At 48.9% G+C, this 18510-nt stretch overlaps 1 protein-coding gene across 2 annotated transcripts; it reads right to left on the reverse strand.

Annotated features, from left to right (window-relative positions):
• Positions 1 to 370: 370 nt before the first annotated feature.
• Positions 371 to 7556, reverse strand: SLC30A2 (solute carrier family 30 member 2). Of its 2 annotated transcripts, XM_049875900.1 has the most exons (8): positions 7507 to 7556; positions 6591 to 6811; positions 5741 to 5887; positions 4897 to 5050; positions 3951 to 4125; positions 3094 to 3199; positions 1810 to 1944; positions 371 to 516 (listed from the first exon to the last, which is right to left on the reverse strand). In XM_049875900.1, the coding sequence occupies exons 1-8, from the start codon at positions 7554 to 7556 to the stop codon at positions 371 to 373; spliced, it is 1134 nt and encodes a 377-aa protein (XP_049731857.1). The 2 variants fall into 2 exon arrangements, with proteins under 2 accessions (XP_049731857.1, XP_049731858.1); XM_049875901.1 differs by lacking the exon at positions 5741 to 5887.
• Positions 7557 to 18510: the final 10954 nt, after the last annotated feature.

Here is an 18510-nt window from a genome sequence, read left to right on the forward strand (position 1 = left end):
AAATGAGGGAGGCAGGCGAGGGGATATTGAGGTGCCCCATTGCCTTGCCTGCTGCAGGGGGTAAGACAGCATTAGTTCAGAATTAGGCCCAAACCCAATCCCACCAAGAGCTGACGCAGGAGCTGGAGGAATGGGTCACACTGGATTTATACTGGCCGAGTCCCCACCCCCGGGCTGGCCATAGTCAGATGGGGGAGGCAGGGGAAGAGCCCCATTCCTAAGGTAGGGCAAGGCTCCCCACTGAACATGGACCAGAGGTCAGGAGGTTTATGAAGCAGCCTGGGTAGTGGAGTCCTGGCTGGGCCTGGGGGCACTCAGTCCTGCCACCTGCAGGTCTTGTCCATACCCCAGTCGGTGCCTGGCCAAGCAGTCAGTCAGAGGGGCCTTGGCACTTCTGACAGTCCTTCATGTCCTCAGAGTAGTCCTCAATCTGGATGGTCATCGTGTGGAAATGGAACTTCCCCTGGAGCCGGGTGCTGGCCGCCTTCAGCACAGCCTGGGCATCTGCGTTCTGAGCTGGGGGCCAGGAGGACACACCAGGGGAGACACCAGAACTGTTTACTCACCCTTGTTCCCTCAGGAGAAATCGGGAGCTCCAGCCTCATACCCTACCCTCACCCCCAGCAGAACAGGAAAGGGGACCATGGACATCAAGAAACCCCCAGGAACAACTGACGACTGCCCTGACAGGGAATGCAACAGAGAACCCCTGAGGGAGGAGGAGAGCAGTGGGATGCAGACCCCAAATTCTCATAAAAAGCCCAGACTTAGTGATCTGATCTGACTGAGACTAGAAGGACCCCAGAGGTCATGCTCCCCCGACCTTCTGTTAGCCCAAGACAGGAGCTATTCCCAAAGCCAATTCTTCAGACAGGGATTAGACTGGGCTATAAGACAGAAAATGATACTGGTGAGGAGTGAGCTTCTTGGCTCAAGTAGACACACGGGACTATGTGGGCAGCTCCTGTCTGGAGGGGAGATGAGAAGGCAGAGGGGGTCAGAAGCTGGCCAAATGGACACGAAAATAGAGAGTGGAGGGAAGGAGTGTGCTGTCTCATGACGGGGAGAGCCAATTAGGAGTATATAGCAAGGTGTATATAAATTTTTGTATGAGAGACTGACTCGATTTGTAAACTTTTACTTAAAGCACAATAGAAGTTAAAAAAAAAAAAAAGAAACCCCCAGGAAAAAAGAAAGAAAGAAAATTGAAAGATATGTTACACTGAACGCCCATATACCCACCTATGTGAATGGAGAGAGATGTGATGAGGCACATAGGGCAAAATGTTAATAACTGGATCCTAGTTTGACAAGATTTTCTCAGATAAATTTTCCTAAAATATCAGTTTACTAGAGGAAGAATGAAGGCTCCTCCTTCCATAGTAGATTTGCTGATATTAAACTGTCTGCCATTTTTGGAATAAAATATACTTGGTCATGAAATAAAAGGAAGCCCCCAGATTTCCCTCCCCCACCAGGCAACCCTCAGTCCGCAGACCCAGCGAGACCCTGAAAGCCAGAAAAGCCCTGGCCTTGGGGCTGGGAATCTGCCTTCTTCTGCCACTTATTAGCTGTAAAAACCTGAGCAAATGACTTCCCACACCTACCTCACCCTTGGTTTCTTCATCTATAAATGGGATTTTGAGGATCAAATGAAATAGTGCCTGTTAATACTCAGCATGGTGCCAGATTCAGTACCCGGGCAATGCAAGCATCTGGGACCAGTTGACCCACGGAGGAAGGCCCTAATCCATTGGCTGTCTCTTCCCTTCACCGCAGCCCCAGCCCCAGGTGTCCCCGGCCACTCACCAATGGCAATGTGGACAGACAGCACAGGCTGGGCCACGGTCAGCGCCCAGATATGCAGGCTGTGCAAGGCTTCCACCCCCTCCACTGACAGCAGCAGATCCCGCACAGCTGTGAAGTCCACGCCCTTGGGGGTCCCTGAGGAGAGCAAAGACAGAGGCTGGAAGGAGACTGGGCCCTCCTATCCATCCCATCTGTGCAGAGCTGGCTCCTGGTCCTAAATGTTACTTCCTCAGAGAAGACTTCTTTGACCACCTGATCTAATGTTGCTCCCACCTCCCAAACTCTCCATCATATCACCCTGTTGTATTTTACTCTTCACACTTAACACTGTCTGCAATGATCGTATTTGTGAATTTGTTTATTTTCTGTCTCCCCTTTTAAAACGGAAACTCCGTGAGAGCTGGAGTTGTGCCTAGAACAGTGCCTGACCTATAGTAGGTGCTCAGTAAATTGTCTTTGAATGAAAGAAAAGGAAAGAAGGGAACCTTGGAATCCCTGGGCCTCGTCAACAATACCAACATCATCACCATCACTGTTATCTGGGTCAATCAGATTCTTGCAGAAAAAGCTCTGACCTGCAGCCAGACACTCCTGCTGACCCCAGACCAATACCCAACTCCAGTCTGATCCTGGCCACACAGAGACCCATGACCCTGACCCAAGACTGAAGACCTTCAGGCACAAGAAAAGGGGAATGAGTGTGGTCACTCAGTGCAGGCCATTCTCCATTACCGAGCAACCCCCTCAAATCCCAGCCATGTCCTCCCGAGGCAGGGACATAGTCTGGTCCCTCAGATGTTGTGGAAAAGGCCTGAGCTGGGAGTGGATTCAGTTGCCTTGCCCAAGACTGATTGTCCTTTTCTGAGCCTCAGTCTGCCCCTCTGTGCAATGGGAAGCGTAATCCTTGCCCCCTCCCTCTGCCTGAGGAAAGGCTGGGGAGGCTGAGAAGGTGTATGGGGAAAGCTGAGTGCCAGGTGCCACAGATATTACCCAGAGCCTACCTGACTAGGCAGGAGGATGCATCCCAACAGGGGAAGTGGCACTCTTGGGGCTAGCGGCTGGGGAAGGGAAGGCATAGACCAGGGTACATTTCCAGGAAGTGCCCAACCTCAGGACCTAGATTGATGCCAACATTGGCTTGGGGTCCCAGAAGGTTTCCAGCCTATGCCAGACTCCAGACCATGGTTCTGTCACCAATGTGCCGGAATCCTCGAACACACTTTAAGTTGAGGGTGATAAGACCTAGAGAGCCAAGAGCAAAAAAGAGTCCAAAGCCCAGGTTACCTTCCATCAGCACCAGGATCACATCTCTCAAGATGGTCAAGGTCGTCCCCAGGACCAGGATGGAGAAGAGGAAGGTGCAGATAGGGTCTACGTACTTGTACTCCGGCTAATAATAAATAGGGGAAGGCAAAGCTGGGGCCCACCACGTAATACTCCAGCTTCCCTTCTCCCCTCCCAGTCCGCACAGTGGCAGGGAGAGGGGCTCTCTCTGCAGGCTGGACACCAGCCTCACCCTGGCCCTGCTCCCAGTTCTCTGTCCTTTATTCCATGTCCTGAAGAACAGGCAGGCAGACCACAGCACAAGGTAAGGCACAGTCAAGGGGCTCCTTGCTCAAGGGGCTAAGGCATGGACAGAGCTAAAAGGGACCTTAGACACTATTCAGTTCAATGCCCTCACTTACAGATGGGGAAATTGAGGCTCAAGAAGAGGAAATGGCTTGCTCAATGTCCCATAGCTAGCAAGGGGTGGAGCCAGGCTTCAAATTCAGGCCTGACTCCAATGCCTGCTGTTTCCTCAATATCTACATGATGCGCGATGCCCAGGGCTTTGGTACCACACAGTCCTGGGTTTGAGTCTGACTCTACAACTTACTAGCTGTGTGACACTGAGCAAGGCACTGAACCTCTCTGAGCTGCAGAAAACACCACCATCCATATCATTCAGGGTTGTCATGAAGATCTCAAGTGCTAACACTTGGTAGGTGTTGAATAAATGCTAGTTCATTCTCTCTCCCGACCTGTGTCCCCAGAGCTGGGAGGGGGCTGGAATTGGGTAAGGGTCCAGTGCAGAGAGGAGTTCCCAGACAATCTACAGCCTCCTGCTCCCCAGCCTACCTCCCTCTGCCCCCAGCTCTGACCTTGAAGTATAAAATATAGGCTGCCACCAAGACGCCCAAGCTCTGCATAAAGTCCCCAATCACGTGGACAAAGGCAGCTCGGACACTGGGGTTCTGCTGCTGCTCACTGGTATTGTGGCTGTGGCTGTGGCCGTGGCTGTGCCCATGGTCAGATTGGTGAAGGGTCAGCCCCATTCTACAGAAATGGAGACAGGACTGAGTGATTCACTGAGGTAGCAGGTACAGGCCGCCATTATGGCTGGCCTTCCTGTGGGGCAAAAACACCCTCCCCATCCCAGACTCTGTGGGATCCCTTTGGCCATGTGAGTGGCCCAGCCCACATGGCCTTGCTTCAAAGTCCCACAGGAGAAAGGGCTCAGCCCCAGTGCCAGGCTGAGTCTGAGCACACTGCTGGCCCAGTACCAAATCTCAGAGCAGAAGGGCACATAGGAGGCCGTCTAGTCCCCTCTCCACCACATGTCACAGATGGGGAAGCTGAGGCCTAGAGACAGGAAGTAGCTCGCCCAAGGCCACTGAGCAAGGGAGAGAAAGAGTCTCAGTGAGACACCAATGCTGTGCACACCACTGCTACTCACAGAGACTAATTTCAGGAACATCAGCTTGAAAGGACTTGGATTTGATTCTGGCCCAGAGACATCTGTTCCTGCAGGTAATAGATTCCCCTTCCCCCTCTTCAGGTATGAAGCCTCCAAGGTTATTTACTGACATGTATGGGGGAAGGGAGGGAAGGGAATTGATGGTGGCCCAGATTGCAGCTCCAAAAGGCCTTGGGCTAGGCCTAAAACAGGACCCAGGTGTCCAAGGTGCCAGAGCTCAGATCACCAGGGAATTTCTGGCATGGCCGCTGGACTGTGGCATGGCCTCCTTCCACCAAGAGTGGGCACATGGGTGTGTGTGTGAAAGGTGGGGGGAAAGGGGACTGTGGGGTAACTGAAGCCACACTCACATGATGTTTACAGCCACTGCACAGCCCGATGTGATCAGCATGGTCCCCCCCTCAATCTCATAGTCCCCAGAGATTAGCCGCTCCACCGCCAGGTACACCAGCACCCCGGTCACCACCCAGATGGACAGCACAGACAGCAGGGCTCCCAGGATCTCTGAGGAAGAACCAGACCCCCAATACCAACCTCAGCGTGTGGCCCTAGGGCTGAGGGAGCCTCCCCTTCCCTCCATGACCTCCCTCACCCCAGAATGCAAAGTCAGGGCCTGGGTGCCCCTGGACTCTGCTGAGGGTACAGGTGGCACATTGCACCTCACTCTACTACTCATATAGCTGAGGACATCAGAGCTAGAAGGGACTTAAGAAGTCACTTGGGTCAAACTATCTTGTTTGACATGTTAAAAAAAAAAAATAAAGGACTTATTAAAATATATATGCATTGGTCAGCTGGCAAACTGAGGCTTCTAAGGAGAGGCTGGACCATCTCCAAGAGGAAAATGACAATGCAGCCCAGAGGTGAATTAAAGAAGGTTTAAAGCCTGTATCTTCCAGAAGGCTTTGCTGACCTTGCCCTCCCCCTAGAGCTGATCCATAGAGTTCCATACAGGATTAATGCCATAGTCATATGTTTTTGAAGTTGGCTGTTGTACTTCTCAGGAATGTGATCTCTCCTTCCCTACAGACTGGGAATTCCCTCAGGACAGAGACCAGGGTTGACATCCTCTTCCTCCACCCAGGTCACCCTCCTGGCCTCATTCAGGGCTCCACCAATTGCAGCCACCTGAGAATCCAGGTCCTGACCTGTCCCCTCCCCCAAGTACATCTAGAGCCTGACCAGGGCCCTCACCAGCTCGCTGCCAGCCGAAGTTCATGGTCTTGGTGGCCGGCCGGGAGGACATCCAGAGGGAGAAGAGGCTGATAAGCATGCTGGCAAAGTCAGTGAGCAGGTGGGCTGCATCGGTCATTATCGCCAAGCTATGTGCCAGGTACCCACCTACATGGGAAGAGCCATAAGGATGGAAGGTCCTCATCAGCTCCCCAAGGAGCCAACCCCCCCAGACTATGTGTGCAATGGAGAGACCACAGACTCTGGAGACAGACACACTGAGTTTGAGACCTCTCTACCCATTAGCTGTGTGACCTTGGGCAAGTGACTTACTCTCTGAGCCTCAACATCCACATCCACAAAATGGGGATAATAACATCTACTTAGAGGATGAAAAGCATGGTAAACCCGTTGCTGTTAATTCCAACTCATAGCAACCCTATAATACAGAGTAGACTTGCCCCATACGGTTTCCAAGGAGCAGCTGGTGGATTTGAACTGCTGACCTTTTGGTTGGCAGCCAAATGCTTAACCACAGTGTCACCAAGGCTCCAAAAACGTAATAGGTACTCAGTAAATGCTCTCTCCTAGGCATTCAGGCCCTCCTTTTCCTACTAGCTGTGTGTAATCTTGGGCAAGTTGCTGACCCATAACCTGCCTCAGTTTCTTCTTCCCTAAAATAGGGAAAAGAGCACCCATATGACAGCATGAGTTGTGAAGACTGCATGAGATAGTGTGTATATAAAGGGCTTAACACAGTGAGTGTTCAATAAATGAGGCTATTAATGTTACTGGGAAAATCCAGGAGAAAAGTCTTTTGGATCATCCAGTCCATGCCCTTACTTCACTTAATTAGCACAGAAGTTCTTACCAACAACTTCCCCAATCATGAACACCAGGCAGATGGCAGAGGCCACATAGAGCTGGCGCCGAGCTCGCTCCTTCTTGGGGTCATAGTGGCTGCCAGGATCATTCTGAGCATGGCAGTAGTGGTTGCTCTGGACGGCCAGCTCAATGGCCTGCAAGTCTAGGCCACGCTGGGGCAGAGGGATCCAGCCAGCCCCATCCTGCCATACAGATCCCATGTATGACCTGGCCAGAGAGGGAGGAAGAGAGGAGATTCAGCTCTGTGATGGGGCAAGGAGGCCTGACTCTGCCCCAGCTTGCTGTGGGCCTTGGTGTCTCCATTGGACACATGCAGAGGATGGCATTGACCTCTGACAGTCCCTGAGGAATGAGGAGAAGGTGAGAAGACAGAGCTGGGGGAGGAAAGACTGGGGGAATGGCCAGCGCAGGAGTCTTGGGGGCCTTGGCCTGTGCGGTTACTCTTCCTCTATCCCTTTCTGGGCCTGGAGGAAGCGGAATACTTTGGGAACTGGCCAAGGGGCTGGGCTGGTTTACCCGAGCGGAGCTTGGAGAAGGAGCAGAGCTCAGACTTCGGGGAGAAGCGCAGACCTTCCCTCCCTTTTCCCCTCCCTCTTCCGCGCACTTGGGGGCACAGCGCCTCCCCAGGGCGGGGCTGCCAGGGAGCAAAGTGCTGAACCAGGGGCGGGGCTCCGAGCAGCCCACTCTCCCCTCTCCCTTGGCCGGCTGGGGTCAGGGTCTGCGCTCGGCCTCAAGGAAGGTATGATCCCCGGGATCACGTTCGATTTCCCCATTCGCCCACCTCACCCCATCCTTCCTGCGTGATCCCAGTTCAAGATGCCGCCAAAACTGCCAGGATGGCTAACGAGGAGGTGCATCTGATGCCGCGCAAACTCCCGCTCCTCCCCAGGCTCCCGCCTTACCGAGCTCCAGGCCTGGCGTCCAACAGATGCTGCTTCTCTGTGGCCTCCATGTGGCACCACGCGCCCCGCGCTGGGTCCTGCCGCCGAGAGCCAGCCGCCCCGCCGAGTGTGCCTCAAAGTTGCGCTAGGGACACTCCGCAGCGCGCGCGCACCCACCTGCTGGGAGAATTCGAAACCCACAAGCCGGGAGGGCCCCGCGTGCCCGCTCCCGCCACCCAGGCGTGTGCGCCCCCAGCCGCCGGCTCTGCCGCGCGCCCGCCGGTGCCTTAGTCGTCCCGGGCCAAGCCGCTGCACTCCCGGCTCCAGCGCAGCGCTCTCGCTCTCCGCCCGGGCCGCTGCGCCCCGCACCTGCCCTGCTTTATCCTGCCCCACCACCCCGTGTGAAGCGGCCCGCGGCGCGTCGTGTGCAAAAGCCTGCAGGGAAGGGGGAGGGGATGATCGGCTGCAAAAGGCGCCCAGGCGTTGCCCCCGAGCAGCGGTCCCCTGCGCCCATGTGGCCAGAGAAGCCAACCTGGTCTGCGACGAAAAGCCCGGCTGCCTGGGCCCAGCTCTGCCGTTGAGTGTTACTGAGTTAGTGCTGGGCGAGTGCTGAGCCCACTCTCCTCCGCCGGGCTGGTCTCATCCCACGAAAAAGTTCTCGGACCCTGGTCTGTACAAATCCCCTTTGGGTTCTCGGAGGGCGGAAATGTGGCTCCTCACCTCGGAATAGGGGCTCCTGAGGCTAGGGTTCTGTCTCCCCCTCCCCACACACACACATACACACGAGAGACTCCTGTGGGCTTGATCCTTTTCCACCTTCAGACTAGAGGCTGCTCAGGCTTGATCATATTTCCCCACTTTTGGTCTTCCCCTCAGACTAGGGGGCTCCTAGGGGCAGGGGTATGCCTCTTCCCTCACACTGGAGGCAATGTCCCTCCTTAGGGCTGGTTGGGACTGACAGACCCGTCCTTGCCACTCCCCTCCTGCAGGCTCAGATCAGGTGAGGACTGGCTTTATTTCCACTCCTACATACAAAGAGCAGTGTCGCGCTCCACCAGCAGTATCACCCCCACCGTCACTACTTCCCCTCTCTGGGGCAGCAGCTTACAGGAGCCCCAGGAAGCGCAGCATACAAACACCAGGCAGACACAGGTAGAACGTGCTGTACTTCGACCACGGGTTGTGGTACCGCGGGAGAATTAGCAGGCTTAGGCCCCACCGGCTTGAAACAGCATTCTCCCAGGGAGATTCCTGAGGGTTCGGGAGCTTGTGTGCCGGACACTGGCCTCTAACAGGTGCCTTCTGTATAGAAAGAGATTCAAGTTGGTAACCTCCCTAACCAATCGCCCCATTATCTTAAGTGTCCTTCCTTGTCACGAGGACCAAGCCTTGGCAGATGTGGCCCTTCACAGAGAGAAGAGTGGACTCAGGTCGCATTCCTACACCACTGGGGAAAAGGAGGGGGATCCGTCAGTCCCTCCGCCCACTGGAGCCATCTTAGTCAGAGACAAGGTGCAAAACCTTTCCCTTGGGCTTCCTGAATTTCTTAAAGTACAACTGAAGGACCAGCAGACTCAGCATGACCTAGAGAAGGTACTAAAATAAAAGTTGCAGGTCCTCACCTGAGACCACCTGAATCAGAATCTCTAGGTGTGTAGAGTAGGAATCTGGGGATGGAGTCTGCATATTTACAAGATTCGCAGAGAATTTTCAGCACAGTAGCATTTGAGTAAGGAGGTCTCAGATATGTATTTACCTTACCTTCCCACTAAATTATATAAAGTCTTTGAGGACAGGGATGTATCTTGTACTTCCATTACATTTTAACTCAGCTCTGAGCACCGACTGGACTGGAATAAAGAAGTAGACTAGTATGTTGCTATTTGCTCCCGAGAAGTTGGCTCCGGCTCAAGGCAACCCATGTAAAACAGAATGAAACAGTGCCTGGTCCTGCACCATCTTCACCACTGTTGGGATGCTTGAGTCTATTGCAGCCACTGTATTTTGAGTGTGTCATGGATTGAATTATGTCCCCCCCCCCCAAAATGTGTGTATTAACATGGTTAGGCCATGATTCCCAGTATTCTGTAGGTTGCCCTCCATTTGTGAGTGTAATTTTATGTTGAGAGGATTAGGGTGGGACTGTAACACCACCCTTTCTCAGGTCACCTCCCTGATCCAAAGTAAAGGGAGTTTCCCTGGGGTGTGGCCTGAGCCACCTTTTCTCTCTCAAGAGATAACAGGAAAGGGAAGCAAGCAGAGAGTTGGGGACCTCACCACCAAGAAAGCAGCGCCTGGAGCAGAGCGTGTCCTTTGGACCTGAGGTTCCTGCACTGAGATGCTCCCAGACCAATGGAAGACTGATGACAAGGACTTCCTCCAGAGCCAACAGAGAGAAAAAGCCTTCCTCTGGAGCTGATGCCCTGAATTTAGACTTGTAACCTACTAGACTGTGAGAGAATAAATTTCTTTTTGTTAAAGCCATCCCCTTGTGGTATTTCTGTTATAGCAGCACTAGATGACGAAGACAGAATTCCTTCCAACCTGGGGAGGTTCATCTTCCAGCCCTATATTGGGCAATATTCTGTTGTGATCCATGGGGTTTTCATTGGCTAATTTTCAGAAGTAGATCACCTGGCCTTTCTTCCTAGTTTGTCTTAGTCTAGAAGCTCCGCAAGCGGTGACCCTGCTGGTATCTGAAATACTGGTCGCCTAACTTCAAGCTTCACAGCAACATGCAACCCACCACAGTATAAGCTGACAGATGAGTGGTGGGTTGGTCATTTAATCAGAGGAGAGGGACTGACGTGGCTTCTGCTCCCAGGAGGAGTTTTTACTGGACGATCTCAGTCACATGTTATAGTTTCAAACTCTGCCCTATGCTCAGAACCCGCTCTTACAACCTACTTGAGGGAAAAATGGTTATGCTTTATAAGCATATGTCCCTCTTTTACCCCTTAATGCAAGGGACATCATAAATTCTCCAAAAAAAAATTCAAATTTATAAATTGAATCCAGCTACGTACATTCATTAAGAAAAAATATTTAAGATTTCTTTTAAATTAATATTTTCCCATGATTCATTACAGTGGATTTGCAAGAGTTCAACTGACCAAAAAGTTATTTAGTCAAGACTTCAGTATACTGAAAAATGCCAGATCCATTTGTATTATATACTTGGCTTCTCCAAAGATGCCCAGTAGGTCCTACACAGAATGGCTAGCAATTCCCAGATCTCAGCATCACCTGAACATTGTTACTTAAAAATATACATTATATTCCCTCATTCCACAATTAGAGCCCAATGATTCATTCAGTAGGTCTGGAGTGGAGCCTGGGAATCTGTATCTGAAAAATCCTTCTCTGTGTTTGACGCTATTGTGGAATTATTGTTCATTTCTTATGGTATGTTGTTAGTTGACGTGGAGTCAATTCCAACTCATGGTGACCCCATGTGTGCAGAGTAGAACTGCTCCATAGGGTTTTCAAGGCTGTAAATTTTCAGAAGCAGATCTCCAGGCCAGTGTTCTTAGGTGCCTCTAGGTGGGTTCGAACTGCTAACCTTTCAGCTAATAGTTGAGTGCTTAAACATTTGCGCCACCCAGGGCCCATTTTATGGCATAGTTGTTATGATTTTTTAAAAGAACAGTTATCTAAAGTATTGAAGGATAAATGATATGCTGTCTGGGACTTTCCTTAAAATAATCCCAGTGGGGTGAGTGGGTAAGACTATAGAAGAACCAAGATTGATGATGTGTCAAACTGTTGAAACCAAGCGATGGGTACATGGGGGTGCATTATACTATTCTCTCTATTTTATAATATGTTTGAAATATTCCACAATTAAAGGTTTGGAAATAAAATAAAACTTCCCTGGTGATTTTTGTTGCAGTAGTCTATGGAACTGTATTTAGGATTCATTGGAATAGCCCCCTTTGAAGCCAGTTCCTCTCTCCAGCATGATGTTAAGGGAAGCCCATTGATCAAAAGCCATATTTATCACCCTTAAGTGTTCTGCTTTGCAAGGACTGGAGAATCCTTTAGATGGCACAGTAGAGATACCCTTATTTGCAATTAGATATTGTCTTGGAATTTAAGCTTTAGCTGATTACAGAGCCTTGACTGTCCTCTCCCTCCCCCAGTTAAGTTACAAGCTATTGAGATGCTTGTTTCCCAAGTAATCAGTAACCTGGAGAAGCAATCTAGACACAGGACGTGGATTAGATTCTTGACTTGTCATTTAGGCCTCTCTCTTTCTGGCCTCAAATTCTTTCATAGTTCTATGGGAGGAGACTTTGGGAGATAAAACTAAAGAAAAGCAAGTGTGTGGTTATCAAAAAAACACAGGATAGTGACTTATGGATTGAATTGTGTCTCCGAAAATATGTGTTGTAAATCTTAACCTCTATGCCTGTATATATGCACGTGAAAGCTGGACAATGAATAGGGAAGACCAAAAAAGAATTGATGCCTTTGAATTACAGTGTTGGTGAAGAATATTGACTGCTAGAATAACAAACAAATCTGTCTTAGAGGAAGTAAAGCCAGAATGCTCCTTAGAAGCAAGGATAGCAAGATTTCATCTCACATACTTTGGACATATTATCAGGAGGGACCAGTCCCTGGAGAAGGACATTGTGCTTGCTAATGTAGAGCATCAGCAAAAGAAAAGACCCTCAAGGAGATGGATTGACAAAATGGATGTAATGATGGACTCAAGCATAACAATGATTATGAGGATGGTGCAGGACCAGGCAGTGTCTCCTTCTCTTGTACATGGGGTAACTATGAATTGGAACTAACTTGATGGCACCTAACAACAACATGCCTGTGGTTGTAATCCCATTTGGGAATTGGTTGGCTTCGTTGCCTTAATGAGGCAGGATTAGTGTAGGGTGTGTCTTGAGTCAATCTTTTTGAGATATTTTAAAAGAGATTAAACAAGCAAGCAGAGAAGCCACATGAAGCCAAGCCACATGAAGATCATCCAGGAACAGAAGCTCAAAGAGACAAGGACCTTCCTCTAGAGCCGACAGAGAGAGAAAGCCTTCGCCTAGAGATGGCACCCTGAATTCGGACTTCTAGCCTCCTAAACTATGAGAAAATAAATTACTGTTTGTTAAAGGTACCCGCTTGTGGTATTTCTGTTATAGTTGTTGTTGTTACGTGCTGTCAAGTCGGTTCTGACTCATAGTGACCTTATAGGACAGAGTAGAAATGCCCCATAGGGTTTCCAAGGAGCGACTGGTGGATTCAACCTGCCAGCCTTTTTGGTTAGCAGGCGTAGCTCACTGTAACTTTTAACCACTGCTCCATCAGGGCTCCTTCTGTTATAGTAGCACTAGATAACTAAGACAGAGTTTGGTAATGAGAGTAGGGTGCTGCTCTAACAGATACCCAAAATGTGGAAATGATTTTGGAGCTGGGTAATGGGTAGAGGCTGGAAGAGTTTTCAGATGCTTAGTAGTAAAAGCCTAGATTGCCTTGAAGAGACTTTTGGTAGAATTATAGACATCAAAGACAATTCTGGCGAGGTTCAGAAGGCAGTGAGGAGAGCTATAGAAAAATTCTCTATTGTCTTAGAGAATACTATGGCGACAGCAACAGAATGTTGCTAGAAATGCGGATGTTAAATGTGTTTGTGGTGAGGCTTTAAAAGGAAACGATGAACCTGTGACTTGACAGTGAAGGAAGGGTGATGCTTTTTATGCAGTGGCAAAGAATTTGTCTGAATTATGTTCAAGTGTTCAGCGGAAGGTAGAACATGTAAGTGATGAACTTGATATTTGACTGTGGAGATTTCTAAGCAAGATCTTAAATGGGCTGCATGGTTTCTCCTTGCTGCTTATAGTAAAATGAGAGAAGAAAGGGATGGACTTAAAAATGAACTGTGCATAATATAAACAAAAGTTAAAAATTTGGAAAATTCTGTTGTACAAACTAAGGACATGTGTCCTAGAATTTTTTACCAAGGATGTGGCTACACAATCTTGGTTAAAGGGAGTAAGCCTGTGAATGACAGATCTAACCAATTACCCCAGCAGAAAACACATCATATTAGACTGAAGAAACCAAAAACCCAAAACCACTGCTATCGAGTTGATTCTGATTCATAGCAACCCTGTAGGACAGAGTAGAACTGCCCTATAGAGTTTCCAAGGAGCGGCTGGCAGATTTGAACTGCTGGCCTCTTGGTTAGCAGCCATAGCACTTAACCACTATGCCACCAAGGTTTCCATTAGGCTGAAGGGGATAGGGAAAGGACAAAAGGGAAGAACACTGTCTGCCTCTTGGAATTCTACCGGCAGGAAACAAGCCAAAAGGAGCTACGTCTGTTGTCCTTCAAGAAAAGAAAAGGATCGTCCTTGGAGCAGATCAGAGATCAGCAGAACTGTTGGAAGGAGCACAGGAAGCAGGGCTGCTTTGGTTTCAAAGGATGGAGTCACAGTCTCCTAGGTTTAAAAGAGTCAGATCTTCACCGACCTGGCACCAGAGTGTGAGGCTGCTGTTCACGAGTGCCAGGGGGATAGGGCCATGCCCATAGCTGAGGGGGCAGGGATACCATGCCCAACAGGCAGAAGAATGGGGCCTGCTGGGGCCGAGGGGGTGGGGTCACCACTCAGACTAGAAGAATGGGGCTGCCCAATGCCTAGGGAGCAGAATCACCATCCCAGTGGGCTTGGAGGAAACCCTGGTGCCATAGTGGTTAAGTACTATGGCTACTAACCAAATGGTCAGCATTTCGAATCCACCAAGTGCTCCTTGGAAACTCTATGGGGCAGTTCTACTCTGACCTATAGGGTCACTATGAGTTGGAATCGACTCCACGGCTATGGGTTTAACGGAGGGCCTAGAAGGCAGAGCTGAAACCCAGGGCTGAGGGGCCTCCACCCAGCATCCAGAGGATATGGCCAAGCCCAAAGTCTGGAGGGCACGGCCATTGCCCAGATGGTCCCACAGAGGATTATTTTCAAGACTTGAGAGCTAATGTAAATTGTTCTGCTAGGTTTCAGACTTGCTTGGTGCCTGTTATCCCTTCTTTCCCTCCAATGTCTCCCATTTGTAATGGAAATGTCTACCTTGTGCCTGTTCCACCATTGTACTTTGGAAACACATAACTTGTAGTCTAGATTTTACAGGTTCACAGATGAAGAGGAATTTTGCCCCAGGATAGAATACTTCTAAAGTCTCACCCATATTTGATTTAGATGATTTAGAAGGTGAGATTTTGGACTTGGAGTAGATTTAAGACTTTTGGGATGATGTGATGGGGTGAATGTGTTCTGCATATGGCAAAGACATGAATTGGGGGGTGGAGGGGCCAAAGGGTGGAATGTTATGGATTGAATTGTGTTCCCAAAAAATACATGTTGTAAATCCTAACCTCCATGCCTGTGGTTATAATCCCATTTGGGAATGGGTTGTCTTTGTTATGTTAATGAGGCAGGATTAGTGTATCAATCTCTTTTGAGATACACAAGAGATTAAACACGTGAGCAGAGCAGAGATAGGGGAAGAGAGATGCCAAGCTACATGAAGATTGCCCAGGAGCAGAGGCTCAGAAGAGACAAGGACCTCCCTCTAGAGCTGACAGAGAAAGTCTTCCCCTAGAGCTGGCACCCTGAATTTGAATGTCTAGCCTCCTAACCTGTGAGAAAAAAAAGTTTGTTAAAGGCACCCATTTGTGGTATTTTTGTTAAAGCAGTACTAGGTAACTAAGACAGTGGCTTCCAAGCAGAAGAAGGAATTGTGGTAGAAGGGAGTCACAGGGCCTCTGCCTCTGGGGGCTGGCAGTGTTGTTTCTTTTGACTTGAGTAGTGGTAACACAGGAGTTAAATTATAATAGCTTACTAAATTGTACAACTAGTTTTGTGAATTGTGTGTTTGTGTAACATAGCAGACAATTTTTTTTTTTAAGTTTAAAAAAAAAAAAAAGACTTCAGAGCTAAGAAGGGACTACAAATGAGAGCAAAGTCTGATTTCCCTGAAATTCAAAATTAGAGGCTGAGGTAACCTTAGAGAAACTCCCAGAAGTAAAAATGAGCAGAGGCATGAGGGTTTAAAAACACTTTCATACAATGAGTTCCACAGAACACTAGTTCTGGTGGATGTAATGTGAACAAATAAATTGAGAAATGTTGGATCAAATATTCAATTCACCAAAAAAAATTAAAAGCCTTAAGGATCAGGAAGTATCCTAAGCCCTGTGAACTCGATAAAGTATTCCTTCTCTAAACTTACATCCTTCTCTAAAGTTCAATACTATCCACAAGTTTAAGGAGCCCTGGTGGCACAGTGATTAAGTGCTCAGCTGCTAACCAAAAGGTTGGTGGTTCAAACCCACCAGGCGCTCTATGGGAGAAAGGTGTGGTAGTCGGGCTTCTGTAAAGATTATAGCCTTGGGAACTCTCTGGGGGCAGTTCTACTCTGCCCTATAGGGTCGCTAAGGGTCGGAATTGACTCGACAGCAACGAGTTTGTTTTTGGTATCCATAAGGTTTACAATATTTGGATGCTGAGTCCATACCCACAACGAGTACGAAGATGTTATACATAGGTTGTGTGAGTTAGAGTTAATTTGACAGCAATGAAGAACAACAAAAGCTAAATACCTTTTTTCACTGCAGGACTTCTTGGAGCCCTTAATTTGCAACTGGGTTCTGAATGTCAAAGACAGGACAGACCAGTGTTCCTCAAATTTATAAGGCGTACGGGTGATGGGGCTGGGTTTCATTTTGGTTTTTTTGTATGGGGCCCAATTAATGCGCTACCTCAGACCCGTCAGCCTTACCTTTTTCCCAGACCCTTGGCAGCTTGCTCATGGAAAGCCTGGCTGCTGCTGCAGTTTCATCACCCCCTCAACCACTCCTACTGATGGCTGTCTTGGCCTTCCCTAGAGTGAGTCTGGCCTCCAGCATAACTCCATTGTGCTCACTGCAGTGGGGGCAGTAACAGCTCCAGCCTCCATGCCTGACCCAACTGGACCACAGGGTCTATGGCTCCTTCTACCTCTTCCAGACTCAACTGAACCACCGCACAGCGTGACACGCAACCTCGTTTCCCCAGCAGCTCCCCCAAATTGCCAAGCAACGCAACCTGGAAGTTCAGGTGAATGAACACTCTATGAAGCAAAGTTCAACCATGAGACAGATAGAAGATGGAAAGGAGCCAGCAGACAGAATTTCTCTTCTTCCCTCTGATGAACTGTTGAGTCATGGTGGGTTGTTTAAGCTAGAAACATCTCACATGACTGAGCAATCAGCCTTGTCTTAGTGAAACTGTGGCCAGATCAGTAATATGATGCCCCGTATTGCTTCCCTCTTTCTCTGCCTTCCATTTTCCTGCCCTCCTTCCCTGCCTTGCTTCCATTTCCCTTCACTCTGGCTGCCCTGGGATTGCACCTCCTATTAAAGCATTAGCCTTTAAGCTTTGCCTCCGGCTCTGTTTTCTGGAGACCCAGGGCAATAACATGCCAATGTTTTTTTGCGGATCACTTTGGGGCCGTTTTTCCATGGACCTCACACTGGGAAATGCTGGTTTAAAGAATTCTTGGAGGTTGCCACCATATGAACAACTGCCTCCTTTGCCATCAAGACCAGATAAACTGGATGACGCCTGGCTACCATTACTGAATGGTTTGATCAAAAGGGGAAATAATGTGGAATAGAACCTTAAATTCTCCTGGAACCCAGACTCTCTAGAGCCATTGAGGATGACTGACCCTTAACTCCCCCAACTACTGTGCTGAGGAAATCTTTAAACCTGAAACTATCCGCAAATAGTTTTGCATAATTAGAAGAGAATGAGCATTGTGTTCTTTTAAAGAATTTTCTGGAAGAGATCAAATCAACAGCAATTCCAAAGGTTAGATGAGCAGTTTCGAGGGCAGTGAGTTGGTGTTCACAATGGCAAACAATTCAGAGAAGAGTATGGAGAAAGGCAGCACAACTTGAAGAATGTAACCAATGTCACTGAATTGTACCGCGGACATCATTAAGTTGATATTATGTTTTGCTGTATATATCTTCACCAAAAATAAGGAACTCTTGGAAGGATAAGCCTAGCCTTGCCATCACCTTCTACCTCCTGCCACAAACTTCCTACTAGACCAAACCAAAAAAAAAAAAAACTGGTTGCTGTTGAGTTGATTCAACTCATAGTGACCCTATAGGACAGAGTAGAACTGCCCCATAGGGTTTCCAAGGAGCGCCTGCTGGAATCGAACGCTCCTCTCCAGAAACCAAACCCACTGCTGTCAAGTTGATTCCAACTTATAACCTCATAGCAGCCCTAGAGGACAGAGTAGAACTGCCTCAAAGGGTTTCCAAGGCTGTAATCTTTAAGGAAGCAAACTGCCACATCTTTCTTCCACGGAGTGGCAAGAGTGGCGGGTGGCTCGAACTGCTGACTTTTCAGTTAGCAGCCGAGCTTCACTACTATGCCAGCAGGCCTCCCTCTCTATGCGGAAGGAGGGAGGAGGAAGGTTGAATGAAAGCCCAGCTCTTTTGGTAATAACAGGAAGAGAGAGCACTGTGCATTTATTAAAACGACACATAACACAAACTTAGTAACCACCCCACATGTCAGGGATCGGCACTGAAACATATAGTACTTTATCCCTTTCCAGGCCTATGAGTGCTACCCAGCCTCCCACTGAGCAAAGGAAGTGGTCAGATGCATCAATCTGGCTTCCTTCCCTTCTAACAATCGCCAGTCATACAATGACCAGGCATTATCATACAAAAGTTCCTTTACAAAAAGCACCAAATCGGCATACATATACAAGTATGTACAAAAAAAAAAAAAAATCACATTTTAAAAATGTACAAAATACTCCATTTTGCACCATTGTAAAAAAGTGTCCTGTGTGGTTGTTTCAAGCACGTTTCCAATTCCGGTTCAATGGCTGCTAGACTCAGTGGTGGGGTCCTACTCCTACCTAGTCCCTGCTCTTTGAGCAGAGGGAAGACACCTCCTCATTGCCTCTCCAGAGGCCCCAACCCCTCCCACCCCGGGCCTGTCACCA

This window comes from Elephas maximus, chromosome 3 (genome assembly GCF_024166365.1).
Source record: "Elephas maximus indicus isolate mEleMax1 chromosome 3, mEleMax1 primary haplotype, whole genome shotgun sequence".
Taxonomy (NCBI): Eukaryota; Metazoa; Chordata; class Mammalia; order Proboscidea; family Elephantidae; genus Elephas; species Elephas maximus.